Source organism: Lentinula edodes, assembly GCF_021015755.1.
Source record: "Lentinula edodes strain Le(Bin) 0899 ss11 chromosome Unknown C8R40scaffold_6, whole genome shotgun sequence".
NCBI lineage: Eukaryota > Fungi > Basidiomycota > Agaricomycetes > Agaricales > Omphalotaceae > Lentinula > Lentinula edodes.
This window is the reverse complement of record NW_025764312.1, coordinates 335,625-363,377: the sequence shown is the minus strand read 5'-3', so window position 1 is coordinate 363,377 and position 27,753 is coordinate 335,625. Positions and strand designations below refer to the sequence as shown.

General features: G+C 46.0%; 10 protein-coding genes across 10 annotated transcripts; 5 read left to right on the top strand and 5 right to left on the bottom strand.

The window, feature by feature from the left end:
- Window positions 1-550: 550 nt before the first annotated feature.
- Window positions 551-2,237, top strand: C8R40DRAFT_1167251 (uncharacterized protein; the record flags this gene model as incomplete). Its single annotated transcript, XM_046230982.1, has 4 exons — window positions 551-1,011; window positions 1,068-1,287; window positions 1,352-1,630; window positions 1,683-2,237. The coding sequence occupies 4 exons, from the start codon at window positions 551-553 to the stop codon at window positions 2,235-2,237; spliced, it is 1,515 nt and encodes a 504-aa protein (XP_046089611.1).
- A 1,379-nt stretch (window positions 2,238-3,616) lies between these two features.
- On the top strand, window positions 3,617-5,372 carry C8R40DRAFT_1167250 (uncharacterized protein; the record flags this gene model as incomplete). The annotated part of the gene is made up of 5 exons (XM_046230981.1): window positions 3,617-3,702; window positions 3,755-4,129; window positions 4,183-4,405; window positions 4,470-4,748; window positions 4,806-5,372. The coding sequence occupies 5 exons, from the start codon at window positions 3,617-3,619 to the stop codon at window positions 5,370-5,372; spliced, it is 1,530 nt and encodes a 509-aa protein (XP_046089610.1).
- A 156-nt stretch (window positions 5,373-5,528) lies between these two features.
- Window positions 5,529-6,367, bottom strand: C8R40DRAFT_770133 (uncharacterized protein). The gene is made up of 2 exons (XM_046236163.1): window positions 5,715-6,367; window positions 5,529-5,655 (listed from the first exon to the last, which is right to left on the bottom strand). Exon 1 carries the CDS (start codon window positions 6,281-6,283, stop codon window positions 5,993-5,995), a length of 291 nt encoding a protein of 96 aa, XP_046089609.1. The 5' UTR covers window positions 6,284-6,367; the 3' UTR covers window positions 5,529-5,655; window positions 5,715-5,992.
- A 390-nt stretch (window positions 6,368-6,757) lies between these two features.
- C8R40DRAFT_1066958 (cytosol aminopeptidase family, catalytic domain-containing protein) lies at window positions 6,758-9,095 on the top strand (the record flags this gene model as incomplete). The annotated part of the gene is made up of 17 exons (XM_046225840.1): window positions 6,758-7,076; window positions 7,121-7,305; window positions 7,360-7,395; window positions 7,452-7,521; window positions 7,574-7,596; window positions 7,649-7,704; window positions 7,756-7,855; window positions 7,908-7,990; window positions 8,048-8,093; window positions 8,147-8,172; window positions 8,227-8,297; window positions 8,351-8,417; window positions 8,472-8,517; window positions 8,570-8,657; window positions 8,724-8,761; window positions 8,815-9,005; window positions 9,059-9,095. The coding sequence occupies 17 exons, from the start codon at window positions 6,758-6,760 to the stop codon at window positions 9,093-9,095; spliced, it is 1,482 nt and encodes a 493-aa protein (XP_046089608.1).
- Window positions 9,096-9,199: 104 nt separating this feature from the next.
- On the bottom strand, window positions 9,200-10,186 carry C8R40DRAFT_1037938 (proline-specific peptidase; the record flags this gene model as incomplete). Its single annotated transcript, XM_046223712.1, has 2 exons — window positions 9,200-9,993; window positions 10,048-10,186. Coding segments are annotated over 2 exons (933 nt in total), but the record flags the coding sequence as incomplete, so codon positions are not given.
- Window positions 10,187-10,414: 228 nt separating this feature from the next.
- C8R40DRAFT_769932 (aspartic peptidase A1) lies at window positions 10,415-12,666 on the bottom strand. Its single transcript, XM_046236161.1, has 12 exons — window positions 12,552-12,666; window positions 12,167-12,498; window positions 12,076-12,113; window positions 11,931-12,015; window positions 11,767-11,878; window positions 11,659-11,710; window positions 11,478-11,595; window positions 11,375-11,420; window positions 11,233-11,319; window positions 11,015-11,177; window positions 10,850-10,961; window positions 10,415-10,795 (listed from the first exon to the last, which is right to left on the bottom strand). The coding sequence occupies exons 2-12, from the start codon at window positions 12,480-12,482 to the stop codon at window positions 10,653-10,655; spliced, it is 1,272 nt and encodes a 423-aa protein (XP_046089606.1). The 5' UTR covers window positions 12,483-12,498; window positions 12,552-12,666; the 3' UTR covers window positions 10,415-10,652.
- A 2,751-nt stretch (window positions 12,667-15,417) lies between these two features.
- C8R40DRAFT_1066955 (uncharacterized protein) lies at window positions 15,418-16,039 on the top strand (the record flags this gene model as incomplete). Its single annotated transcript, XM_046225839.1, has 3 exons — window positions 15,418-15,519; window positions 15,584-15,886; window positions 15,944-16,039. The coding sequence occupies 3 exons, from the start codon at window positions 15,418-15,420 to the stop codon at window positions 16,037-16,039; spliced, it is 501 nt and encodes a 166-aa protein (XP_046089605.1).
- A 1,289-nt stretch (window positions 16,040-17,328) lies between these two features.
- On the top strand, window positions 17,329-18,688 carry C8R40DRAFT_1167244 (uncharacterized protein; the record flags this gene model as incomplete). Its single annotated transcript, XM_046230980.1, has 4 exons — window positions 17,329-17,775; window positions 17,836-18,075; window positions 18,125-18,390; window positions 18,448-18,688. The coding sequence occupies 4 exons, from the start codon at window positions 17,329-17,331 to the stop codon at window positions 18,686-18,688; spliced, it is 1,194 nt and encodes a 397-aa protein (XP_046089604.1).
- A 107-nt stretch (window positions 18,689-18,795) lies between these two features.
- Window positions 18,796-22,745, bottom strand: C8R40DRAFT_1159047 (peptidase family M1-domain-containing protein; the record flags this gene model as incomplete). Its single annotated transcript, XM_046229827.1, has 23 exons — window positions 18,796-18,849; window positions 18,914-18,994; window positions 19,052-19,111; window positions 19,160-19,207; window positions 19,267-19,432; window positions 19,497-19,585; window positions 19,646-19,742; window positions 19,796-19,914; window positions 19,975-20,072; window positions 20,128-20,313; window positions 20,367-20,506; window positions 20,563-20,666; window positions 20,717-20,757; window positions 20,810-20,938; window positions 21,008-21,044; window positions 21,095-21,224; window positions 21,315-21,361; window positions 21,425-21,438; window positions 21,493-21,545; window positions 21,604-21,749; window positions 21,802-21,920; window positions 21,973-22,291; window positions 22,350-22,745. The coding sequence occupies 23 exons, from the start codon at window positions 22,743-22,745 to the stop codon at window positions 18,796-18,798; spliced, it is 2,673 nt and encodes an 890-aa protein (XP_046089603.1).
- Window positions 22,746-23,730: 985 nt separating this feature from the next.
- C8R40DRAFT_1037753 (uncharacterized protein) lies at window positions 23,731-27,058 on the bottom strand (the record flags this gene model as incomplete). The annotated part of the gene is made up of 7 exons (XM_046223694.1): window positions 23,731-24,069; window positions 24,122-24,440; window positions 24,494-26,077; window positions 26,130-26,542; window positions 26,598-26,783; window positions 26,844-26,866; window positions 26,926-27,058. 7 exons carry the CDS (start codon window positions 27,056-27,058, stop codon window positions 23,731-23,733), a joined length of 2,997 nt encoding a protein of 998 aa, XP_046089602.1.
- Between the last annotated feature and the right edge of the window lie 695 nt (window positions 27,059-27,753).

Sequence of the window (27,753 nt, the reverse complement as noted above, 5' to 3'; positions counted from 1 at the left end):
CGATCGTCGGTGCAGTGACTGTGTCAGTATCGTAAGTAAGCGGGTAACCTCCTGTAACCTTTGGTAGTAATGCTTGAAGTCTATTAGCGGGATGCACCCCTTTGCAAGTTTAAACTTCAAATGTTCAGACTTCTGTCTTCTGAATCTTCCTTTCGTTGCTTTCTCCGTTTCTTTCCAATCGCCGAACAGCGCCGAACTCGGGCCTTCGCTAAATATGCAAAAAAAATCGAACATCACTTTCTTCCGTTAAACTATGTATGTATATAAGTACTTCCTGTGCACTTCTCGGTTGGAATCTCTGGTTCTCTGAAATGTCCTTTTTAGGTGCAATGTTCTTGGAAAATTGTAAACATATGATTTCTCTGTGGGCTCCCCGGGAATTTATGGCAGAGCCGAGTGGGAAACCCCCTCCCGTCCCTGCAAAATGGCAGCCTCAAGGTTCGTCCCCAGATAGTCTCAACTGAATCCTCTTCTTTTGGCCCCCTTGTCGGATTAATGGCAGCGTATACTTTTTCCACCGATGATGGGAAAACATACAAGCGTCGTCTCCATGGCTTCGAAGCCATTTGCAACTCGTATGCGTGAGTTGTGTTCAGGCTCGTCTCGAAGGATAATCTCAGCTAAGCCAGAGAATAGATTGCACGACTTTCTACTGGCATTCACCGGGTCTGTTGAGGTGCAGTTGAGGAATCAATTTGGAACATCTATTCCTGAACAAAAAGTCATCGCCTCCCTTCGCAGTGCTTGGATATTTCTCCGGCATCGAGTTCCGGCGGTAGCGCTCCGCACGACGTACCAGCCTGAAGATGCATCTTGGACGGTGTTATACGATGTACCTAATGGTTCGGACGACATTGACACATGGGTCGCTCAGACGTTGGTTTGGAGAGAGACGAAGGTTGATTGTCTCGAGTATGACCTTGACGAAAAATGGGAGTTCACACATGGCGAATATCCTCTAAGGCTAATAGTATCTCCGATGGAAGTTGCAACAGGCAGATACATGATAAGGTTTGTGTGATAGCTAATGGAACGTGTTGTTTAAACCGCTCATGTTATCTTGAAAGTCTTGCAGGTCCTCATGGAATGATTGATGGTAGAATGTCGATGATTTTACTAAACGACCTGGTTGGCTCCTTGAATGATCAGATCTACGAGACGGCACCTGTGGACTCAACTATCAGATGGGGTGAAGAAACAGCTCGACTAGCGTCCACGGGAGCCATATTAACAGGATTAGATATGGATACCATCCCCGAACCCGCTGTAACTAAAGGGGAGGAATTCGTAAGTGCATATGTGATATCTTATACGGGCTCTCGAATGTTCTTACTTACGATATTTATCCAAGGTTCCATTCTTACCACCATTCGTGGAGAATATAATCGGGACACACGACGTCACGATGCGACTAGTGGAATTTGATAGCGCTCGGACGTCTGCTTTGAGGGAGAAATGCCGCGGAAACCACATTACTGTTACGGTGGCCGTGGATGCTATCTTTGCACTAGCCCACGCAGAGGCGGTACTATTAAACGCGGCCGCTATTGGTGAAGCTCACTATGCTTCTACAATCGATGCCTACACCAAAGCGATTCACTGGTTTATGCCGCTGAGTTGCAAAGATCAGGTTAGTGAGTTGTAGACGTATAAACTTCCGGAAACTCAAAAACTTGTCAAAGCGTCCTTCATGGCCTACATCATCTTCCATCCGTCATCCTGAAGGAACAACTCTTTTCGGAACTGATGGTTACCCCTTGCAAACAAGAATGGAAACTATCCGCAAGGCTGTCGGGTTTTCGGTCGATACCAATTCTTTCAATCCTTGCAAGAAGGAATTCTTTTGGAGTGTCGTTGCAGCAGAAATTGCGGCTGCTCATGCAGCACCCCGCAAAGATCTTGCAGCGTACGTTCAGAGAGAACGCGAAAAACAAGCTATGTGCAAGAGCTTTCATCCTTCGTCAATGATGGTCAGATCGCCAATCTCTTCTTCCATCGGACACCTAGAGGGCCTGGGGCTCTTCACAAAACACACACCGGGCTCATCGAGTCTGACCCAAGTGCATCGAGTACTTTTCCGAGCGCGTCCATTGACGCCGACAATGACCAATATTTTCTGGCAATACGATGGCAAACTGAATTGTTCTTTGTTAGGTGCTGCAAAGTGGAATAGTCCTGCTGAAATGGACGGCATGGAAAAAGCCTTGCGGAAATGGTTTGACCATGTGATAGAATGAATTTATATGGTCGGATAACCAGGATGATTAATTTGTTTGGCTTTGGCCGAGTTTGCTCCTCTTGTCCCCCATTCGTTCCTTCTAGGCTCAATACTTATACTCCCTGTGACGAGCTTGAAAGAAGCAGTTCCAGGATGTACTTGGGAACACCGAGGATAAAATAAATTCAAATTTTATTCAAGAGCGGTCTTTGGGTTTTCGGCAGCCAGAGTTGACAGTGGACTTGATATTGTGTTGAGTGCGTGATGACCGCGTTCTTGTCCAACCGTGTGTTGAAGACGGATTTTCCCTCGTTAGATATTCTTGCATTGAATCATTCTGAGCCAGGCCTTTACAACAAGGAACTGGCGGCACCAGGGCGGCACCTACTTGGATTCACAAGACCTGTAGAATCGTGTAGATACCATCAGGATACCATCGTCCTTCTAGCGGAACGGCGACCTCAGTCAGACTCAGTCCTGCTGTTCGCCCTGAACTTGAATGATCAGGGACCTTCTTCCCCTTGAGCCGATTTTTTAATGAATGCAACATTATAGTCAATCATGTCTTGACATTATGTAGAAGCTGAGGCCTCTTGCATGAGCGTCTAGCTGATTTCAAGCCTTCAAAATTCGGAGAGATACAATAGGATACCATCTGATACAATGTTCAACGGATAGATAGATAGATAGATATGTACGTGGAATGGTAAAATAACACTCAGGCACGCTATTGACAGAAATCCTTCCCTAAGACTATACACGTACAGTATCAGACAGTATCCTCACTCAATCAGGACGAATAAGATGCGGAGTGTCACACCACGCATAAAAGTGCTTGATGTATTTCCGCAGGGGGTGGGAGGGAGAAGGTCACAAACGGCTACATACCAGCGGAGACCAGCGGCTGCAATTTTATTGTGAAGTTGGCAAGTTCGCCCAGAACTAGCAAACGCCCCGAAAAAAAAGCTCGGTATAGTAGGGTATAGTATTCAGAATTGACCGTCAAATACATATTTCCGCTAGTCCAATCATATACAGCGTCGAGGCTATCAGTAAGGATCTTATTGGTGATTCAGGACTAAAGATACATACACTGATACTATGATACTTAGATTCCTGTGCAGCTTTCTCCTGATTTTCTCCAATCTCTGAATTTTCGGCAATCCTTCTATCACCCTGAATGTTACCCTGTGGTCTCCCCCACAATAAATATCAGAATTTTCTGATACATGTAGTAAGTGAAATACAGCGCGTTGTTTCCCTATTTTCTTCCCTGAATGTTTCATTGCCAAGTGGGAAATAAGCATACATTTCCTCCGTGTCCGTCTACTCGATTCCCTACAAATAACCTTCGTCTCCAAACGGCCCTCCGTTTAATTCTTCTTAGTCCTCTGATCAATGGCTGCTTATACCTTCTCCTCCAGCGACGGAAAGACCTACAAGCGTAATCTTCATGGTTTTGAAGCCCTTTGCAACTCTTACGCGTAAGCTGTGTCCTCATTCGCCTTCAGAAAACTCAAATAAGCCCGTGAACAGATTGCATGACTTTTTGTTGGCCCTCACCGGTTCTGCGGAGGTGCAGTTGAGAGATGAATCGGGAATAGCTGTGTCCCAGGATACCTTTGCTTCTTGCCTCCGTGCAGCTTGGATACAGCTTCGACATCGAATTCCAGCGGTAGCACTTCGTACGGTGTACCAGTCTGAGGACGCATCTTGGACGGCTTTATACGATGTACCCGCTGGTTCGGACGATATCGACACATGGGTCGCTCAAACATTGATTTGGCGAGAGACAAAAATTGACTGCCTCGAGCATGACCTCGACGAAAAATGGGAGTTCACGCGTGGTGAATACCCTCTGAGGTTGATAGCATCTCCAGTGGAACTCTCAACGGGAAGATACATGCTAAGGTCGGTGAATTATCTATTCTCTGGTCCTGCCGAGAGCGCTCATGTTGTCGAAGCTTTTCCGGTCCTCATGGGATGTTTGACGGTCGAATGTCCATGATTTTACTCAACGAGTTGGTTGGCTCCTTGAATGACCAGATTTTCAAGACTATGCCTGTGGACTTGGAATCTATTAAATGGGGCGAAGAAACAGCTCGACTTGCGTCTGCTGGATCTGTCCTGACAGGCTTAAATATGGACAGTGTCCCGGAACCTGCTTCAACTCAAACAGAGGAATTCGTAAGCGACGCAAAATTGATTGTTGTATCCTCAGGTCTCAACTCACCTTTTGATACTTCTTTAGGTCCCATTCTTACCCCCATCTGTGGAGAACAAAGTTCGCACCCACGACGTTACAATGCGACATGTGGTATTTGATAACGCTCGGACGACTGCTCTGCGGGAGAAATGTCGCGCACACCACACAACCATTACGATAGCTATGGATGCTATATTTGCAGTGGCACATGTAGAAACGATACTAGCCAACGCAGCTGTTGTTGGTGGAGCTCACTTTGACTCTACAGTCGAGGCCTACACCAATGCAGTCCACTGGTTCATGCCGCTAAGCTGTAAAGATCAGGTCAGCAAATTCTAGACACCTGGAATACTTGAAAGAAAGCTAACAGACCTATCAAAGCGTCCTACTTGGCCCTCATCATCTTCCATCAACCATCCTGAAGGAACGACTCTATTCGGAACCGATGGTTTTCCCTTGCAAGCAAAACTGGAAACCTTCCGCAAGGCTGTTGGCTTCTCAGTCGATACAAAGACCTTCAATTCTTGCGACCAGGAGTCTTTCTGGAGCTCAGTCATACCACACATGGCAGCCACTCATGCAGCGCCTCAGAAAGATCATGCAGCCTACGTTCACAGGGAACGCGAAAAACAAGCCATTTGCAAGAGCTTCAATCCTTCATTGATGATGGTCAAATCTCCGATTGGCTCTTCCATTGGACACCTAGAGGGTCTAGGGCTCTTCACGAAATACGCGCCGGGTTCATCGAGCCCTACCCAAGTTCCACGAGTCCTTTTCCGTGCACATGTCAGCGGCCCAACAATGACCAATCTTTACTGGCAGTACGATGGTAAATTGAATTGCTCCTTGTTAGCCGCCGCGAAGTGGAACAGTCCTTCGGAAATGGACAGGATGGAAAAGACCTTGCGAAAATGGTTCGATATCGCAATCGGGGACAAATCAGAATAGATTTAAGAGATGGGATGTGTATAAGAACCAGATAAAGCGCAGGTCTGAATTCGGCCAGTAGCCTCTTTATTTCTCGACTCGTAGGAGCTTCGCTCTGTTTCACTATCAAATTTGACTATTACGAGTAATCAGGAAACATGTCAGGTACTATGAAGTGTGAAAAAAAAAAGTTCAATCGGATGGATAGAACTACTAACGTGCGGGCGAAAATGTCGGCGAATGTGCAGGTCTTGCGGTGGATCGACTCGAACTAAACAATGTGAGTGGTCGGAGAATTTGAGACCTGGATATATTTCGAGCATTCGGTTCCAAGAAGAACAAAGGAACGAAACAATCACGCACCCCACATTTCCCTGCTTAAATAAATCGGACCATAGATCGTGGCGTATGGTGCACGTCACCTAACTGCCACTACCTGTGCACAAGCGTGGGAGCAGCCTTAAGGAGTAGACGAATCCTGTGTTCCTCTTGTGAAAAGATACTAAATAGATAGATGATGAAACGCTCTAGAGGGATTTTGGAACAAGTTGAATTTCAGAAAAATCATGGGGCCGTTTTTGCCGTTTCCTTTTATGGTAATCTTATGTAATATAATAATTCCCTAATATGGCAATATTTATCTACTGATCCATTGCTCGAGCCAGTGATTCAGGAATGCGACGGTGAGAAGTAAAGCGACGTGAGCTGAACTTCTTTATTTGGGTCACTGCATCTTTAGCCCCCAATCCATCACTGTAAGCATCAATAAATCTCCAAGCCCGATGCTCCCACTTTCGAATTAACTCGATCTTGATTGAAGCCAAGGCCTTTGGCATATTTTCACGCAAGGTCTGAAAGGTATGTTGTCGTGCACGGCCTGCACGAGCACGAGCTGCTGCGGCTTTCTTGGCGTTACGGTTAGCGGATGTCATTTGTAGCGTAAAGATTTGAACATTAATTCTACATTGATTTATTCAGTCGATGCCTGTCTACGCGTAATTCTAGTGTATCCCGCACTGATCCCGCACGTCGTGTCTGATAATGAGCTGGCGATTTTGCCGCTTATGTAAGATTCCCACGCTAGTACACAGGTAGTGGCAGTTAGGTGACGTGCACCATAGATGGAGATAAGTGCACAAAGAAGCTGGAATAAGCAAAGGGTACCCGGGTTAAAAGCTGCGAACTGCTGCGAGACCTCGTTGCATTTCCGGATCCGTTGCTGTTATTTGTATAGAGAGAGATGCGCCTGGTGATAAAAATTTTTAAATGATATGCATCAAAACTTGATCAAAACCACTCCGATCGAGGGAAATCCGGGAAAATCCGGCGTCTAAGAGCTTCTTTCAAAAATACACAGCATGATACCAAGGTCATTACTTCGGCACTCACTTTATCGATCCTGCAAGATGTCTACTTCCGCCTTCATTGTTCCCATCGATCCGAAGGCACCTTCCACCGCTATTCCCAACGTCGACATCGCAAAAACTTGGGCCACAGTTCCACGTGGAGAGAAAGTCGATGTAGGAACGACCAGCATATTCTACGACACTCCTGCAACAAAGATCACTGCTGCTTCATCTCTTGGTGATAACTTCTCTGCCAAAAAGGGTGAAGTGAAGAGAGAACTTGTCCGAAAATCTGTTGGAAGTGCTGTCAAGGCTTTGAAGGTTCTAAATGGATTGAAGGAGGTAACTGTTGACGCGTCAGCGGACCCTCATGCTGCTGGTGAGTACATGGAGTAATCTGAATATATAACTTCTGTTAAACAGTCCTCCCAGCTGTCGCTGCACATCTTGCTTTGTATGATTTCTCCTTGAAGACAAATCCTCCTTCACCATTCAACCCGAACTTGAAGAAACCGATTCCTCCCAAGTTAGAATTCAAGCCCATTGAGAGCTCAAAAGAATGGGATCGAGGAGTCGCATATGCGTACTCACAAAACCTGGCGCGAACCGTGCGTTTCGAGTTGTATTCCTCCATATCCGTCCTGATAGAAACATTCGACCAGCTCATGGAATTACCAGCTAATATGATGACGCCTACTGTGAGCTTCGCTATCTAGTCGTTTTGTGTGACTCTCTGATCCAACTTTCTGAATAGGCTTTCTGTGAACGCGCAAAAGCCGAGTTTGCTGGAATTGAGAACGTCGAAATCTTTGTCCGAGATGAAGGTGTGTATAATAAATATGGACTGCTATGTTGTATTGATTTCCTATGGTGCAGACTGGGCTGCCAGCAAGGGAATGGTGGGTTTCTCTGGAAGAATACCTTTTCTACATCACTGAAGTCCACTGACAGAACACATTCCTATCAGTAACTCACGGCACCAACGAACCAGCCAAATTCTTGGAAATGTCCGACTTTTTATTTGTTCCATCCTTACTTTTTTTAACAACGATTCGTAGTCATTACAAGGGCGCATCTCAAAAGGATGCCCAACCGATCGCGTTCGTTGGAAAAGGTATCACTTTCGACAGTGGAGGGATATCTCTAAAGCCTGGTGAAGTGTGTATTCGTTTGGGCTTTGCCTACTGTTTTTTAATCCTCTGAATCACAGGGCATGAAACTCATGCGTGGCGATATGGGCGGCGCAGCCACGGTAGTCTCAGCGACGCTTGCCATTGCCAAGCTGAAACTCCCGTGAGTACTCCTTTCGAATCGCTATATCACTTACACACATATCTTACGGGAACCTAGAGTCAACCTCGTAACTGTCACCCCGCTGACAGAAAATCTTCCCGGAGTGAGTCTTTCCAGTTGTTGTACGCCAACATACCTAACACAATTAATTGCCAGCCAAGTGCAACCAAACCTGGAGACATGTAAGTATAGATCTTTGTGCTGTTGGAAATATCTTTCACCCACGTCTACTGCAGTGTCTACGCCATGAACGGCAAGTCCGTAGAAGTGGATAACACGGACGCAGAAGGTCGTTTGGTTTTGTCTGGTACGTCCCGAAGTGATGTGCATATCTGGTTTTGCTCAACGAGTGATATGCAGATGCTATCTACTACGCCTCAACAGAATACAAACCACATACTCTCATCGATGTCGCTACACTTACTGGGTAATGATTCATTCGTGTCGCTCGGATGATGACTTCTAACACTACGAATTTTAGTGCAATAGTCATCGCGCTCGGAGAGATCTTTACTGGCGTATACTCGGTACATGTCTTCTTCCTTCTTCTTGACTAATGACCGACCACGAGATGCATAGACTTCCGACGAGTTATGGGAAAAATTGCACACTGCTGGTGAGCAAGAATTTGACCGTTTCTGGCGTATGCCTCTCAGCGAAGACTACGGTGCGCTTTCAAAAATCTGGATGTCGTTTTCCTTCTGTTAATTTTTTTTTGCTCCGTTCTTTATAGGTCCTCAAATCTACTCTTCCAATGCTGATCTATGCAACGTGCGTATCATACACACCTCATTGATATTTCTCCCTGAATTTGTATCTATCAGACTGGAGGAAGACCCGGCGGAAGCTGCACTGCGGCTTTATTCTTGAAAGCTTTCGCACATGGTATCGAAGCCGAGGACGGAAGTAATGCCGAAACAGCGATGAAATGGGCGCATCTTGACATAGCGGGAACGATGGATGCTACCAGGCCCACGCCGTATCAGGAGAAGGGCATGACTGGAAGACCTGTGCGGTATGTGGTATTTTATTTTTGCAGCACATAGCTGATTCGGTCTCTCTCGCAAGGGCTTTGATTGAGTATGTGCGGGGCCTTGCTAGCTGAAGCACAAGACTGCTGTTAGGCTTAAATTTTATATCTGACATATACTTTGGATGGTGATGTGAAATTGGATTGATAAAGATAATGAAGCACTATCCTGTGCATGTTCAAATACATGCACCCAGAAAATCATCAAGAATAGACATATACCTCTCCCGTTCCTCCCAAATTGCCATATGACTGGAATTCTCCATCCTAACCCACTTGACTTTAGCAATCCCATCAAAAAATGGTTGAACAACAAAATCCTGAGCGAGGTCTTTGCGTCCATTGATAATCAAGGTTGGAACAAGGACATGGTGTAGGCGACCAATGCAAGACCAAGTACCGAATTCCCCCCCAAACATCTTCTGAGGGACCGTCGTATCGCATATTTCCTCCTCGCTCGCTGCATAGTCGAGTGATCTCTTGACTTCGTCTGGTACAGGAACACATGTACATCCATACACGGCGTGCAACGAGTTCAGCGCTTCTCGATGTTTTCCCATGCTGGATGGTTGAACAAGCTCGCTGCGCATATCTTCTGGTACCACCGATGCACTTAGCTGCATGACACTCTGGCCCCATAGAGCCATGGAGGCAAGTGAGCTGACTAGGACAAGGTGTTTAAGTCCGGGAGGTTGAACTCGGATAGCGTATTCCACACCAAGAACGCCACCCCAGGAGTGACCAACAATATCGAAGGCGGAGATCTTGAGATGGTTGATAAGGTTAGTCAATTCTGCAACGAAGAGATCGATGGTGATAGCAGGTGCCTCGTCTGGTGTATTCGGAGGAGCGATCCCACGATATGAGACGAAGTGGGAAGAACGGGCAGAGCCAATCTGGTCATAGAAAATAACGGGGATAGAAGAGTTTATGGCAAGATCAATGTGTGGATTCATATAATCATGCGAAAGACCTATGTAGAACAATATGACACTAGGGAACAATGTAGAATGATATAGAAACTTACCAGGGCCTCCATGAAGTGCAATTACAGGCGTGCGGATGCTTTTCTCTAAATCGCCCACAATCTTTACCCAGGTTTTGTATGTTACGCCATTGTAGATGAAGGGAACTTCTTCGACTCTTTCCATGAGCATCGTTGTGGACTACCTTCCTCAACTCAAGGTCTTTATACATAAGGAAGCAACGAACACTGCCTCTGCAAGGTGATATCGGCGGCGCCTGACATCGCCATGATCTTTACATACTTGAAGAGGAAAGACCGGATTGCTGACACAGAGACGGTCAACAGCGGGATTCATCCTGCGGGTGTAAGCGTGGTGAGCAGTGACAAGTGATAAGCACCATTGTCTGGGCACTGGTGCTCAAGGATAGAGAGAACAAATCGTAATTTGCCAATTGTAACAATGACGTGGGAAACATTCTCGATTGCTTGGACCCACAAATCAGCTATGCAGGTCACATACAAAGTTCGAAGAAGACTGAGAAGAGAAGAGCAGGATGCAATGATACACAGGTATTGATGACACTATGGTAGAATGGTTCAAGGTCAAAGCTGTATGTAGCAAATCTGTATTAGGAAAGAGGTTTGTCAGAATATGGCCGCAATTCTCAATTGGTCGTGGCGTCTGTGAAGGGAGTGGTCGCAAAGCCTACAGTGCCAGCTGCGTCTGGATTACCGTTTGGCGTTACAAATGCCGAATAAGTACGTTGTAAGAATGATTGTCCCATTATACAGTCGATAGTGGATGCATCTAAGCAGATATGGATCAGCGTAATCCAATCAAGACTTACTAAGTGATACGCACCATTGCTCCCACTTGAAGCAGTAATCAGGAGGATATCATCCGCTGAGCCTCCAATCTCGGTATTGAATGCACGAGGAAAGAGTTGTGCGTTTGGAGTAAGGTCGAAATGTTGCTAAAAATTGAACGTTCGGATCACATTATTCTCCGAGAAATGTAGAAGCCTACAGTTTCACCGTTGATATCTGTGCCAATGAAAGACAGTGTCGTCAAGTTGCTCAACTGGGCTTCATTAATTGACAAGAGACCGGTGGTGGGATCTAAAGTGGCTCCAATGAGGTCCTGGTAGGTTGTGACGGCGTCTTCTGGAAGCATAAGAAGTGTTGTACCCCTGCCATGCGAGTCCTTCGGTCAATGAAAGAAATAGACGAGCACTCGATACATACGTGTCGACTACACAAGTGGTGGTGTCCATGATAGTAACCCCGCCGAAAGTGGCACTCTGAGATATGGACCAAAATGGCAGTGTCGATCTAAAAACTTAAATCAACGACTCTGTTGAATTTGTAAATGACGAAGAAAACCTACTGGAAGAAGGACATTGGTCCAGTCATCTTCGAGGTATCAACACCACCTGAGGGCAAGCATTATATCATTTAAGCATCAAGCGAGAATTTCAGGAAAGGCATACCAAAAGAGAGCTCGCCATTAACAGGGTCATCTGTAGTAGTTGGTGCAAGAAACACTCCGAGTGTCTCGTTGGAAATTGTCCCCTGCGCAAAGAGGTTGTCCATGACGGTGGGAATAGTCTGTATACCGGGAATTTCAGTAAAATTGACATGTACAAATGAGCAACTGGTCTAAGAACTCGCCGATTCAGCATTATCTAGAAGTGTGCCTTGCGTCAAGTCAACGGGACCGAAGCTATATAGACGATAAGGTGATTTAAAAAAGACTTCGTACGTTCAAGAGACACGCACCCCATGATACCATCGACTCCGTCGAATCCTTCGGACAAAAGTGCATTACCTATGGATTGGTTTTCGACAGCGAGGCCGGGTGTAATGTTTACCGTGTTCGTTGTTTCGTCACCTGAAACCAAGATTCAGGGTCTTCGACAGATAACAACGATTTAGAAACTGACCAAGGACAGCACCAGAGCCGTATGTTACTTCAAATAGATCAAGGCCAAGACCAGGCTGCAAGCGGTTTGCAGGATCGGCCCCAACCTTGACAATTTGTGTCAATCATCCCAGTCAAAAAGATATTTGGATGCAATGGCGACTCACCCAAGTGTTTGAACTGCCAGTATCGACTATTAATGAGACTAAACAATAGGTGGGTCCAGGAAAGAGTGGTTTAAAACACGACGCTGCTCACAGTTCTTTCCGTTCACTACTGGATTAATGGTGAAGGTCACGATCTGGTCGGTAAGACTAGCAGCAGGAGGTGCCAAGGCGGCATGATCCCCAGGGATACCATTGACCTGGGAGTGAGCTTTGCTGAAAGCCTGAAGTCTGGCCTGACCAGCTCTGACCAAGCTGTGGCCGGTAGTGGGAGTATTGACCAGCCTTTGAACCGGAACGATGAAGGGCGAAGGCGAGAGACCTCCAGCTAAGGTCGGAAAAGTAGTAACACATAACGCGAAAAGGGTGGCGAAGAAAGGCATAGATCCCAAAGAGTGAGCTGTAGCCATCGGAGAGAGGGAGTAGCTAGACTCTGTAATAACAGCTATTCGTCAAGCGAGCCAGGGATTTATACTGACCAGGAGCCGGTTTCCCGATGAAGAAACTTGAGCCATAGGACTAAGATTTTCGATGCAAAACAATTTTTGGGCACTCTTGTTTGGATAAGAAGTAAAGATGGAGTTGATATCTGGGTTTCGCAATTATCCCGAGTGGTTTGCTGGAAATAGCGGTCAAAGAAACTATTGGGTCTGTTATGGCACAAGAGCGCGGAAACGTTTGACCAGATTCGTAAGGCTCCGAATCGGCACCCCAGAGTGATATTTTCAGTATTCAAGTGTACTCGCTTGATGGCGACACACGCTAGGACATTTGGAACTGATGTACTTGAAAAATATCCTTGAAACAACCACCGAGCTTCCCCCGATGGACCTTTGGTGAGAACGGCCCGCTGTAAAAGCTAAAAATTTGAGGGAAGATAGATACATTCCGTTAGATGGGGAACTTTGGTCGGACGATAGAGAATCATTGAATCAACTTTGAGGCTAAAGCCAAAATTGTCAGAAATTCCGAGATGACATCATACTATGCTGGGACGCCACGTGATGAGCACTTGGGCGCGCCTATTCTCGGCATGTATTTGCCGCTCAATCGTTCATCCGGCCTTTGAGACCATAGTTCATGTTCCGAACCCCCATCAGCGTCAAGGACTTCGAAGAAACAAAGCGGGCTCTGTCACTGTACGCTATGTTCTGATGAACATGCGCTCAACTCTTGAACACAGTATATAGTTATCCTTCTACTGACTTCTCATCCTCCCAGCTTTCGCTTTTCGCCGGGTGGACCTGGTGGAGTTCAAGGATTTCTCCGACGCCTGTGGGACTAAAGCAACGACGGTTTTCATTGAAAACTCTCTCAGGCCGAAAGATAGAAGCATCCTGTGGAGTGCGCGATTATATCCAGATAAACCCGTCGCAGGCCTGTCACTCTCCCAGCTACTACTGCAGATTGTTGTCGAGCTTGTATCAGCCGAACATGGCGATAACACGTCAGGATTGTCCTTCCCACCAAGCAAAACCACCGAAACGCTACATTCTGTCGGCGCAAGAGACAACTCAAGAAGCAACAATCAGATCACAATACAACGGAATAAAACTGAAGAATTGGCCGTCGCAATATCTTTGTCGGTTGCTACCGATCCCCTTCCACATGTAACGATAAAACCATAGCTCCTTCGAGCCCTTTATTTGTGCTTGAACCAAAGCTTACACAAGGCTAATGGCAGGTGAGTTTGGCTCTCAGTGCTCGTCATTCACACCTTACTAGGGCCATCTCCACATGCATGAGTCTGTCCTCCTGAGGTCTACAAGTGATATGGTTGCTTCACGGTCCTACCACTCAAACCGGTAGGAGAATTCTTTACTGATCTCCTGACATTTACATAGTTGACTTGTATTCACCGTCGCGCTCTACCTATTATAAGTACTTGCCTTGGACTTCCTTTTCTCGCCTCTCTTTTCTTCCCTCACCCATTGTACTAGGTATGCTCCATTAATGTCCTTATTTTCTTGTACATACGTCTCATATTCATCTCTTTTTTTCCCTCACCGGTCACTCCAGCTACACTATTGTCGTTCACCCTCGCTATCTGCGATACCTCGGTTTTCCACCTTGTGTGTTAAGCCCCACTTTTCGGTACTTTCTTGCCATTTCCCTCTTGCACCCTCGAACGACACGGCTTTCCCCTTGCATCCTCGTATGCTATCTTCAACCTAATACAGAAAAATCGCTCTCTGGATCAGTGTCACTGGCTAAAACCAGCCTGTGGGTCAAACCGAAGCGATTGTCCCAGGAATTGAAGACGACAGGAATGATAGTGATTTGCACCATGCACCCGACAGCTTCGTTATGCACAAGCTTCCCAGCGGAGATGTATCATGTTAGGTGTAAAGATCCAGAACAATCCAGGTACCGGGCTCATAACTCGTTATCTTTTTTTCAGAATACACCCCGTTACAGGACGATCATAGAGTATATACATCGGAGACCCAGGCTATATTTTGGGTATATTCTTACTATGGACAATTTTCCTCTTTTTTGGATCATGAAATCTCAAGGGAAAGGAAATATCAGACAGGTTGTAACCTCAACATCTTTCTGTAAATGCCTCATCGCCATCTTATCACTGCTTGAGTGAGATATGTTTCGAAAGATGTAGATTTATGTAGATGTCCCAATATCTTCCGATATAGATCTTCTAGCTCCGAGTCAGCTCATCGAAGAATTTTGTAAGGTGTAACTTAGGTATTCTAGTTGTCATACGTGATTTTGAAGGAAGAAATATGAATTTTATGTATCAATGGACAAAAACAGGGGACCCCGGCAAAGCGTTAGGCGTATAGAAGCACTCTCGATGTATCCTGTGTTGACTCTGGCTTCATTACTTCGCATCACTCATCTGCATCTTGCATCTTCATACTTGCGCTCAAAGCTGACCGGCGCTTGAACCCTTTGCTGCAGATGATCCTCTCGCGTCCCACATCACATCTACGAGGTAATTGCTTACCCCTGATCATGAGGCTCCAAGTCGTACCAGGTATTACCTCTAATCGTGAATTGATCGATTGATTCTTTATCATGCTTTATCATGGCGTTTACGCAGATCCTGCATGTTATGGATACAAGTTAAAACGGACATCCTATTGTTGTCGATGGGATTCCCAAGTTCCTCTTGTTCTTTCAGGTCCAATCTATAAACCAACGCTGGTCGTTGGGATCCTCCTTTGCTAGTCAAAGGTATGATGTTCCGATCTCCTCGTTACGAATCTGCTCACCGTCTACCACAGATCCTTTCTTCAATTTCCACCAAAAATCGTTCCCTCGACTTTGATTAGCTCATATTTTTTTGCCTATCTCTTCCCCAAAAACCCTCATATCATCGCCATCATGCGCTTTCCTCCTTTCGGCTCGAACATCAAAGCCTGCTTGGTCTTCATCCTCGGGGTTCTGTTCATCACGTATGCTACTGCTCGACCGGTGACTGGATTGGTGAAATTGCATTGTCACAATCTCTTCTTCAAACTCTAACTTACAGACTTCCACATCCCTCTAGGAACCCAACTTACTGTCCCGCTCTCAGCTGGTGAAAATTAAAATTTCCTTTCCGGGCGGTACGAAACAATTCCTGGAGGGTGAAGCAGTGACGAATGTCGCGCGAGCCATCAGAAATACACTTGAAGAGTACACTCCCACAGGTCATGAAATTGAAGTCATCTTTCCTATCCCTCTTCGTATCCCTGCCTTCAACAAAGTTAATGAGATTGACTTCCGCATCACCTTAGGTAATGGAGCTACAGGCGCTGGGCTAGTTGAGGCTTTTGGAGAAGAACCTAATTATGAAGAAGGTCCATTTTTGGTGAGGCAGGACGTTCTAGCGCAGCTAATTGCAGGTATGGTCAAAGCGAAACTGTAGGTTAGGGACAGGTTGGGATGGATCGGGTTTGAGCGCTTTGAGCCTCGGGAGTGCGCTAACGAAGGCTTCGGGGTCCCGTTTCCGAGCTCTTTTTAAGCGTTTTGAAGGAGAGGTCGATATAGAATATTTAATTATTACCTGTTTGGTCTTCCTCCTATCATCCTGTCCTCTCCAAATTCTATTCCTCACTCGTTTGCATAGTAGGGTGTCCGATTTCCATTGACGCCGTACTGTTCAGAAAATCTCATGAATTGGAACCAGCTCTTAGCAAATTCAATCTGCATCGTACATGATTTCTCTTTGTTCAAGAACAGCACAGAGCTTGAGCAGTGACATCTGTGTTTTTTCCTCTTTTTTGATAATAAGGATCTTGGGTGTATTCACATGTTGGTTATTATCCCGGTCGCTACATTGAGACCAACAGAACCGATCCGCCGCGTTTGTGTCGAGTTTGATTGACCGCTGTACGAATTTCTTTGTAGGGTGAGGAGAAATAGAGAAATTAAATTTCCTGAAGCTTTTATCTGAGGTCAAGGTCGGAAGCGACGAAGACCTTCGTTGAATATTGGAGTGAACGAACTTGGTTCCAGAAGGAGAAAGAACAATGCATAAAGAGGGGGAATAGTGAAATATGGTCAAAGCTGGAGAATCTAGAGATCAGAAAATTGGTGGGATGAGATCAGGCTCAGTTGGGTCGAAGGTAGTGCAAGTACACACCGATCCGGGTCCTATGGATGCGGCTGCTTCAATGGACTGACCCACCTCGAATTAAGTACAACCTCTCGAGCTTCACAACTTCCTCGGTCTAGACTCGGACCCAGGCTTATCAAAGCCTGCCAAAAAAACCTGGCTTTCTCTACTTGAAATCACCTAAATCATGCGACATATTTCCGGAATTGTGGTGGGAGGGTTAGCAATGATAGATCATCGAAGTGCCCGAATCTCGATGAAACGGGGTAGACGTATGCATTTGAGCCATTGACATGGTGATACGTAGTGGTTTCTTTGAGGCTTCCGAGTCATCGCGTTGCAGGTTTCGTTAAGCGCTTCAGTCATTCCGGGAGCTTGCATCACGCACTTGCACGTACCGATGAAGGGCTTTAGTGGAAGATGATCACGGTCAGAGGAATAAGAGAGGTGTAAAGAGGAAGACGGAGGTAGACGGAGGTGGATCTCTGTGTACGGAGTACCAATCTTTGAATCCGAATGTACTTACTGCGTGCGAGCTTGATATTTTTTCACAAAAGAACTTATCTTTTGGGTCCAAAATCTTGACTTATGTTGTCGTTCACATAGCTCGAGGCTTTGGCAAATCTGTGAAGAGAAGGCCGGCCGAAGGGAAGAAAGGACAGCCGGCCCGTTGGTCGTTTCGTCTTCCTTCGCTCATGAGCATTCAGCAGAAACATGTTCTTGCCCGCTCTCTAGTTTTCAAACAGCTGCCTCCATCTCTAGAGGTCAAACAAGCCTTATCTTGTCTCCCTCATGGTCGCTTTCACGGCATTGTTCCTCGAGGCAAAGACTCACTGGCCATAAAGTTCCTGGACTTCCGCTCGGCAACCCGTTTCACCCAAAAGTTTCGTTTACTGCCGCGTGCACCACTGCTGAAAGATGCTACAATAGAATATGAAGCATCTGGTCCTCTGCCTATCGAAATTCTCACTGCAATTGGACTCAGAAATGCGAGCAGGGTAATTCGCGTTTCTTCCACTATTGCAAAAGATATTCCCGAGAGCTTGATCGACGACTCGAAGAAATGTGGGCCCATTGAGAGCTTCGAGAGCGACAAAAGAAAGGCCGTGATTAATTTCCTGTCTATAGATGCGGCCATCAAGGTACCTGCGAACTTTTCATCTTGAGAGTTTACTCAATTGAACCTCCTTTGTTTTGCTCAGGCTTTAGACATCCTTCGTACCAGCGAAACATATGCGGGATGCCATGTGTACTTTGGATATGATCAAAAATGCGATATACCTATTCCGTATCCTGCTGATTCCAAAACCGACTTGGTCCTGACCGACCTTCCGAAAGGAGCGACCACTAATGAACTTCTTCGACGTCTCCAGAGCGGTTTGCCTGATCTCAAGCGGGAGACCATACGGAGTATCGTCTTTGACGAACCGGGTGCCAAAGCTGTGTGTATATGTACTGAAGCACGAACTCTGTTACTGATTATTTCCTTAGTTCATCAACTTCCTAGAACCTGTTGTTGCTAAGATTGTTTATGAATCCTTCAAACACGCAAAGACATCCACTGGTGGAGTTTCCGTTTCATGGTCTTGGACTGCCCCCAGTCCCATCAGCGCCAGTCTTCGGATGGCAGTTAACGTCGGTGCTTCTCGTACCATGACCATATCCCATCTCGAGAACGTAGAACAAATGAGACGCGTCTTGAAGGTTGCAAAAACGTTTGGAACAGTTGTCAGCCATTCGTATAATCCTTCTAATGAGTAAGTAACCGTGAAATTCCACACTCTGCTTCGACCATGCTGATACTCAACTTCTAGAAAAACTGGCAAAACAGTCAGCATCGAATTTTCCGACATCTTCTCAACCTTCAGAGCCATCGAACGCATCGGGAAAGACATGGCTAGTTATCCTGACTTTGCCAATACGTTTGTCTCCTTTGCCACATCAACTAACCAAGTTAAGCCTATGAAAGTTCTTCGTTCTAAGACTACAAAACCCGAAACATCGCAGGCTCAGGCTACGTCGGAACCATCTTCTCATCCTTCGGAAGCATCGTAGTTTGGAGTGTGTGTTTTGTTTCTATTATTACATGTATTGTTTCAGAAAATAACATTCGTGCGTCGCCCAATGATAACGAAACGTAATACCCTCTCCTATCACCAGTATCATTGCGTCTTCTTCCAATTTTTAAGCCAGCTCAGTAAATCATCAGTAGAACTCTGTTCGGAAGATTTCAACTCAGCAAACAACTTAGTTGTGACTGCTCAAAAAGACACGACCGACCTCAATATACGTTATGTTCTCCTGAATGGTAACCAGTACCTGTGGTACGGTAAGGGCGTATCTTGAAGTGTCCCTTCCGTCCTGTAGCCATGTAGAACATATCAGAACAGATCTACTGGCGAAGACTCAACGGATTACCTCAAAGAATGCTTTTGTGTCTTCCCAATCTTTCTTCGAAGTCAGTGGACTGAATACTCGCTACGAAGAGGTGAGGTACTGGCAGCAGCTAAGAGGACTCAAAAATACCTGTACGAGTCCCGAGATCGAGAACCCGTCCTTGAATTTCTCGTATAACTTTGAAAGGGGTACAAGTTTAAAAGTCGAATTTGAGCCTTCCATACCTGTGTACTCACCACATCGTAATTCTCTTTGAAATGCGCCACAAATTCTCTTTTTATCTTTGGATTTTTCATCAGCTCCAGGACGAAATGTGGTACATCCTGGTCACGGGCTTCCGTGGTCATGTAGTGGATAGTAGATGTGATTGATTGACGGTCGGCCACGCTGCACATTGCCCCTCTGGAAAGAAGCAGAAGGTGAATTTAGAAGGGCTTTCCCACTACACCAAGTATGTCATACATACATTGCCGCAAGCTTTTCTGTGGGCGTTTTTGGATCATCCACAATCCGCTTGATGGCTAAATATTCCTCTTCTCCGCCGAATTCGACGGCCTGAATGGAGAATTCGCATTTGACAAAGGTCTGGAGAGTCAAAGAGGGCCAACGACGCACCGAGGTGTAGATTGGGCCTTGAAGCTCCTCGGGAATGAGGCTGTTATCCCGAGTTGCCTGATATTGCTTGAATCGCTGTCGTAGCTCGTTGACGACTCTATCCATCGAGTGTACACGAATGTATGATATGTAAGTGACATGACCACTCACTCTTCATCTTTCGCCTGACTCGCGTTAATTACAGCACAGGTTCGGAGTAAAGAAGTATCAGGATCTTCATCGGCGGAATACGTATACCCTATCTCAGATACGATGGGCTTGAAGAGAATCTATGAATTGTAGTACATGTCGGAATGTAGTCAGACAATTATAAGGAGAGGTTTTCTTACCCGACGAAATTCATTCAACAGGTCTATGACCTCTGCATGCTCCCACCATATATTGATCAAATTGGATAGTGCAGTTGAAATTGAGGACCAAACATAGTCTAAATTCTCGGAGTTTCAACAGCCTCAAGGGAGAAAAAGGATCATTTCACTCACAGTCTCGGACATCCTTGAATATTGTCAAGAGTTCCAACGCATCGCTCAAGCTCATGAGTTGAGCACCGGCAAGAGCAAACGCATCTTGCACCAGTCCCAGACGATCTCCTGTGTTCAATACCGAATTTGCCTTTGCCGCCTCGATAGCAATTCGCCGAAATCGTTCAGGAGTGTACATCACACGATCTATAAGTTGCATTAAAAACTTGCAATCGCCGTGAATTTGGAACAACGCTTACAATAGCCAAAAGTCCCAGCGTTGAGCTTGAACAATTGCTCGGTATTGACAGCGTAGAAGCTTGATCGCTCTTTCAGGACAACCTTATTGATGCTAGATTTCCCATCGGAGTCGACGGTCAAGAGATTTAATGGGATATTCCTAATTGCGGATGAATATGGTAATACTAGCCGAACTAGATATTTGAGGAGAATCACCATATCGTATTGGTATCGTCAATGGTCCCCTTCTGCAAAAACCTAGCTTGTACAATGTGTATGATCCCTTCAGATTCAGTGACTTTAATGACGGGAAATCCGGGCTGGAGGATTATTTGTGAGTGGCCAGCAAGAGCGGATAGCCAAAATGAACCTTCGAGATATAAGCGTCCATAAAATTAGAGGAATCGAATCCTACGCAAAACATTTAGTCGAGTGCATTGCTTAGATTAATCATAAATCATACCTGTCGCTTCCTCTATACCTTTCCATAAATCGTGAGTGACGCTATTTCCGTAAAGGTTTGACTTCAGATATACGGAAACACCCTTCAGAAAGGCATCGACGCCAACATGATTGGCCAGCATACGGAGAACTGCCAAACGGAGGCAGGAGCGGTGGCGTGAGTACTCGAAAATCGCCTCGAAAAAATTCCAAGACTTACCGGAAGCTGCTTTTGAGTAGGATAATGCGTCGAAAATCTTTCGTGGCCGTCAGTTGAAAGATGAGGAGTAGGAGTACCCAGACCTGCCTGGTTGATCTTATTCGCGTCTGGGCAGTCCACTTCAACCGGATGTGAGGAAAGCTTGTTATCTAACAGCATTGCATCGTTAATGTGGAGAGCAATGAATGCCGCGTCGAGATTCCACTCGGGGAAACCCCTAGGAAAAGAGGAAATGAATATACGGACACAGATGGTTGAAAGGTATCCGGGACCTGTCTACAATATAGTTCAGATTAAAATTCTTCACGAACCATAGAGAGTATCAAGATTACCAGGAATAATCAACTCCCCCATCTTGATCGTACGCGGAGAAAAAATTGAGGACGACGTATATACATGCATAGATACCGAACTGACCAATGTCGCAAAACCTGACACTATGCGGTCAAGGGCAAATTCATTGGTCACAATTCTACTCCACACACCTTCATTCAGATATAGATATGTCCACCACTCCATCGTAGTAATATTCCCAAACCTGGAAAATCAACAACTTAGGATCATGCCTAATATGATAGGAAAAAAAATCAATGAACCACATATGTGCGACCTCATGAAATTGGATATTGACAATGGCCTGTTTCTGCTGTATATTGCTTGCATTCGGGTCCAATAAATAATGGCTGGCTCTTCCTGTAATCAATCCCCAATTCTCCATGGCATAAGCATCCATGTCTTCAATCTAGATGATTTAGAACTAGGTATGATTCGCATCTGCGTACTTGACAACTTACTACCAGTGTATCCAGTTTGGGAAGAGGATATTCAATGTCGAATACTTGTTCATAAACCGGAAGGACTTTTGCTGTCACTCCAAGTGTATATTTTGCTTGATGGATCGAAGAAGGATTCGCTATTCACGTTAAGTGAATGTTTATTGTGGTGCGCTACATAATGCCACATACCATAAACGCGTATGGGACGTGTCTTTCCGCTAATCGGACTCTTGAAAGAGCTCTCAAGGTATTCAAACTGGCCATTAGCAAATGCAACGAGGTAGGTAGACATGAGCGGAGATCTCTCGAAGCGCGTAATCTTCCAGTCACCGATTGATGCTTGTCTCAAAAGTCCATGAACATCGTCTGCGTCTTCATATTGTTCTTCTGAGATTACAGGTGTATTGAAAAGGTTCACGGTATCAGAAGCAGAAACCATTGACATCTCGAACGTTGCCTTGCAAGATGGTTCATCCCAGCATGGAAATGCACGACGAGCAGCTGTTGGCTGCATAGGTCGATCAGTTTATCAAATGACATGCAACGACGAAATATTACAACCGTACCTCGAATTGAGTCACCGTATAAAACTTTTTCTGACCACCGTCTTCCCATGTTCCTTCATAGTAGCCAATCAAGCTCTCGTTCAGCTTGCCCTCGAAGGCGATGAACAGCTTTAGAGAAGAGCCGGCCGTGAAGGTACACGGATAAACAAATGTTGCACGTTGGTCGATCGAGTCTATCGATTGAGAGACGGGCACGAAGGCCTCTTCCTCGCCTGCGACGGTCACAGAAGCATCAGAAAGATGCAATTCCGCTACATTGAGAACAATCTTGGATGTATCTGTCACAACCTTGAGGGCGACCTCCACTGTGCCACGAAATTTGTGCAGTGTAAGATCGGTGAGAAGAGTAAGATCGTAATGAGTGGGAGAAACATCAGTGGGTAAGCGATAGTTCATTGTGGTGAAGAGCGAAGTGATTAGTGATGATTGGCTAGATATTACATCTGCAAAACCTGTTTTTTCGGCTAATTCTCCGAAAGCAGCTGAGAGCGCTTCCCAGCAGCCAAAGCACCCAGAGCAAGGTTGAAATTTTGCTCTCGGTGCTTTGGGTGCTGGAGAGCGCTCTCCAGCCAGTACCCTTGCTCTGGCGAACATACAGGTTTTGCAGATGTAGTATAATATGCATTCGTCTAGTCATCACGAATCATATTGAGATTGCGTTTGCTTGCATGGTTCTCGACACCCGGGACCGACATGCAATATTTGGACACCGTGGCGTATTAGTTGTCCAGATATCATTGGTGTTCAAGAAAATAACTAGAGCTACGATAGAATGCCAGAATAGCAAGATTACTTCAAGTTCAACCCACGAAGGCGAATTAATATGTTCTAATGTGATTGCCTGTCTGCAAATCTGAATCTCTATATGTATTCGGTTCATCATTTTGTACGCCTGACAGACTTGTGAAAAGTAGGTAACAAAATGTATCAAGTGAGAATTTGAACATCGTATGCAAGTGAATCATAAGATTACTGAGTTTTCAAGAAGACGAACACAGAAAATTCGTAAGATGTAGCGTAGTATACGTGAAGGAAACAAAATATAGATGAAAAATCTTTTTCACCAGCAGACGCATGTATCGTTTCCCCCCGACACATGTAAATGTACTGTACATAGAAAGAGACCTTTCCGGGGGGTATCCAAGGTCATATACAATTCACTGAGTGTTTTATTGATTGTTATTATGATGCATGAGAGAATAGGTGCGGGTGTTGACGACGGTGTAGTGGATGGGTATTGCGATTAATAGATAAAGCCAAGAGGCAAAGAGGGCGAGACAAAGGAGTGGAATCATGATTAGTATAGGAAGGAAGGTAGTGAAGGGGCCGTCATACACGGCGACTCAGAATCTCCATCCTAAAAATCCACCTTTTCTCCTCTCTATGCAGCAGTTCTACTAGGGTGCCTAGCCAGAGTTTGACCAGAGGCTTGCATTTGGTGACTGCTGAAACGTGTCAATTCATCGGGCTTGATTGAGACTCGTCCACCGAATCCGACTTTACGCGCCGCACGTCTGATGAACGACACACGGTTAGAGTAAAGCGATTCGTGGATAGATGCGGCACGAGAAGTGGTACGGGTCATGGGAACACCTTCAGACTGGGAAGTGGCACGGGTAGCGGCAGCAGCAGCGGCTTCATGACGTTGACGGAGCGACTTGATGATAGTGTATTTCATCGCGAACTTGATCCAGTCGAGAGGAATGAACCAAACGATGTTCTGGGGAAGTGTGTCAGCAAAAGAACAGGACTCGACGAAAAATGAAGCGTACCCAAACCCAGACAATACCGATCCATCCTCCAGAAATACCATGCATATCAGTGAAGCCCCAGTTGCCATAAGCAGCAATGATCGAGGAAATGAGCTGGGCTACACAGAACGCACCCATGAGAGCGAAAGAAGGACGTTCCATAAAGAAGAATCCATGCGAACGAGTCACGAAAATCAAAGCCTGCGAGATAATGGCAACTTGCAGGTAAACGATGGCGTGGAGTTGTTCATCGTTAGGATCGACGGGAGAAGTGAGCAAAGTGACCCCAAACTTGTTCTGGAAGAAGTTGGACTCCAGGATGATAACGACAAGGATAACACTATGAGATGTCAGATCAGAAGGTTATAATCAAATGATACAAGAGACACTTACGTCGAGAGTGTGAGGTACAGTCCGTAAGCGACGGCGTAGGCGAAAATCTCAGCCAAATCCCAACTGTCCGGAGTGTTCGAAGGCAAGACACGGTCGACGGACAAGGTCATGATAGTACCGTCGTTGAGAAGAGCGATGATAAGGACCATGAACGGAGGGAAATCGAATTGGTAGACCCAAGCGAGGATGGCAAAGCAGACGACGATACGGATGGTAACAGCACAAGCATAAATGGAGTAGTTCCTCATACGCTGGAAGATGATACGGGACCCACGAATAGCGTGCACGATGGTGGAAAGACCAGGCTCAGTAAGGACGATATCAGCAGCACCACGAGCAGCGTCGGTAGCACCCTCGACGGCAATACCAACATTCGCACGGGAAAGAGCTGGAGCATCATTGGCACCATCACCAGTCATAGCGCAAAGGTGGCCAAGACCCTGGAGACGTTTGACAATCTCGTACTTGTGCTCCGGGAAGACACCGGCGAAACCATCAGCATCCATGATCATTTCATCGAGAGTAGCATGCTTGCCACCGGGAGCAGGTCCATCCTTGAGCACTTTGGCAGGGTACATGTGATCACCAAGTCCAAGACGACGACCGGTTTCTTTGGCGATAGCGAGCTGATCACCAGTAACCATCTTGACTTTAACACCGAGAGCAAGAGCATCATCGATTGTCTGCTTGGTGTCCTCACGAGGAGGATCGAAGATGGCGAGGAGACCAATGAGTTCGAAACCGTTACCTTCTGCCTCATGATCGTCGCCGTCAAGCTCCTCATAAGCGACTGCAAGGGCACGAAGACCACGGGTGGCGTATTCTTCTACGTCGGCCTCAAGTTTATTCTCCAGCTCCTCAGTTTTGTTACGAGAGCAGAGTTCGATGATGATACCAGTCATACCCTTCGTAACACGCTTCAGTTTGCCAGAGGATTCTTCTCGATACGTAATTTCGGTACGCTTGTCGACCGGGTTGAAGGGTTTGAAATCGAGGAGTTTGATTCCAGCACGAGCCTTTGAAACGTCACCTAGAGCAGCCACGACAGAGGCATCGATAGCATCCTGATTCTCTGTACGCGAAGCGTAGGCAGCGAAGAGAATGACCTCGTCTGCGGAGAAGGGACCGTAGGTTTTGATGGTGTTTCGGTCGATGGTAAGTTTATTGGTGGTGAGAGTACCGGTTTTGTCGGAACAGAGGATGGTGACACCAGCCAATTCTTCGATTGCGGTGATACGAGTAACAATTGCCTTGTGTTTAGCAAGCTGCTGAGCACCGACGGCGAGAGTGACAGACAAAACAGTGGGCATGGCAATGGGAATACCACCAATTAACAGCACCAGGATGTCGTTCAATCCACGACGGTAGGTGTAGTGGAAGCGAGGGTATAGGACGACAATTTCGAGGATGACGAAGATACCGATCGACACAAGACAGAATGACCCAATTTGAGCAAGGATCTTTTGCAAATGACCGGTGGTATCATCATCTTGCCCAACGAGCGATGCAGCACGACCGAAGAAAGTGTTGGCACCAGTAGAGATAACAACACCCTCTGCTTCACCTTGCTTACACGTGGAGCCACTAACGGTAAAAATTAGATCATGAGAGAATAGAGTTCATAAGAGAAACTTACGAGAAACACTGGTCACCGACCTTCTTAGACTGGGGGAGAGACTCTCCGGTGAGAGCAGCCTGGTCAATGGATACGTTGATTGATTCAGTAAGACGACAGTCTGCTGGGACGATGTCACCAATCTTGAAGGAGACCATATCACCGGGGACGAGCTCGGCAGAATCAATTTCTGACCAGCTACCGTTCCGTTTGACCTTGGCCTTCGGCGCAAGAGAGTCCATAAGAGCTTTCACAGCATTACCAGCATTCCTTTCCTCGTAGAAACCGATGGCAGAGTTGATGAACAGCAGAAGGACGATACCGACGAAATCCTGCCAGTCAGGTGGCTGACCTTCACCGTTAGACAAAGCGATAGCAACAAGTGCGGCGCCCTCCATGACCCATGAAAGAGGATTCCACATAAAACTCAAAAACTGGAAATTTGGGTTGAACAACGGGGACCGATGGAAAAAGCGAGCTAAAACGAACCTGAAGGAACGCGTTCTGTTCTTCACTTTCAAGTTTGTTGGGACCGAAAATTTCCAGACGCCTAGTCGCCTCCTCCTTTGTAAGACCGTTCTCATCACACTGAAGCAGCTTGAAGGCATCGTCCATGACGATGGTCTCTAAATCGACCTTTTCTCTATCATACAGATCCTCAGCCCGAAGTTGGATCTAAGAAGAGAATCGCCGTTTAGTATCCAAGACGGTGCTGTGGAATATTGGTATACGAACAGTGGACATGTCAACATTGGCATCTAACAACAATTTTGGATCGTATCAGAAGATAGCGAGAGCATGACGAGCAAAAACATACGAGTAGGACCCTCCTCTTCGTGACCGAAATCCTTATACTCTCTCTTCTTTTTTTCAGGCTCTTCGGGAGTGCTGGGAGCCGAAGTCGCTGTGGGCTCCTGGGGACCAGGTTCCTTTTCAACGTTTGAAGCCATTTAGTCTATGGGACGGATAAACCGGGAAGGAAATTAAGGGAAGAGTTAAGAGCTAAGCCCTGAACGGACACTGGCGCAGCTGCAGTACGACACTGAAGGAGGAGGTAGTGGTGGTAAGGAGGAAAAAGAGTTGGAGTTGATGCCAATATGTCTGCCTTTTATTCCGTCTAAATTTGAACACGATCAAACACATCAACAAGTGCAAACTGTCCGCAAAGTTCGTTATCCGTTTCCGCGCTGTTTAGTCACTCTTTCCAACATCTTCGGCGTTGCTTTTGTCCGCCCAAAAGCCGATACCTGTATAAACAAATTCCTGTAGCTCGTGCTCTTCACCCATTCGCTCACTGAGCTCTGTACTAGACTTCGGCATTATCGTCCGGCAGTCGGAGTATCTGTGCATATAATCAATTTCAGTCAACATTGTGGCTAAATTTGCCAGCACACGATGTCATACACAATATTCTATTCTATCCGTTTTTCCCTTCGGTCCGGGTGAACTATTGAGCGTTCGTCGCCGTCTACAAGCGTCTACAGCCCTCCTGGTAATGAAAATAATCTCGTACGTTCTGAATAGCCAACCTTTTTTTTTTGCGCAATGCGCATAACGACATTATTGAAACAGCTCATCCGAGGTATTTTAAGGGTTTTATTCCACATTTCTGCAGCGGAATTTCTCCTTCATGATGATTCGCTTA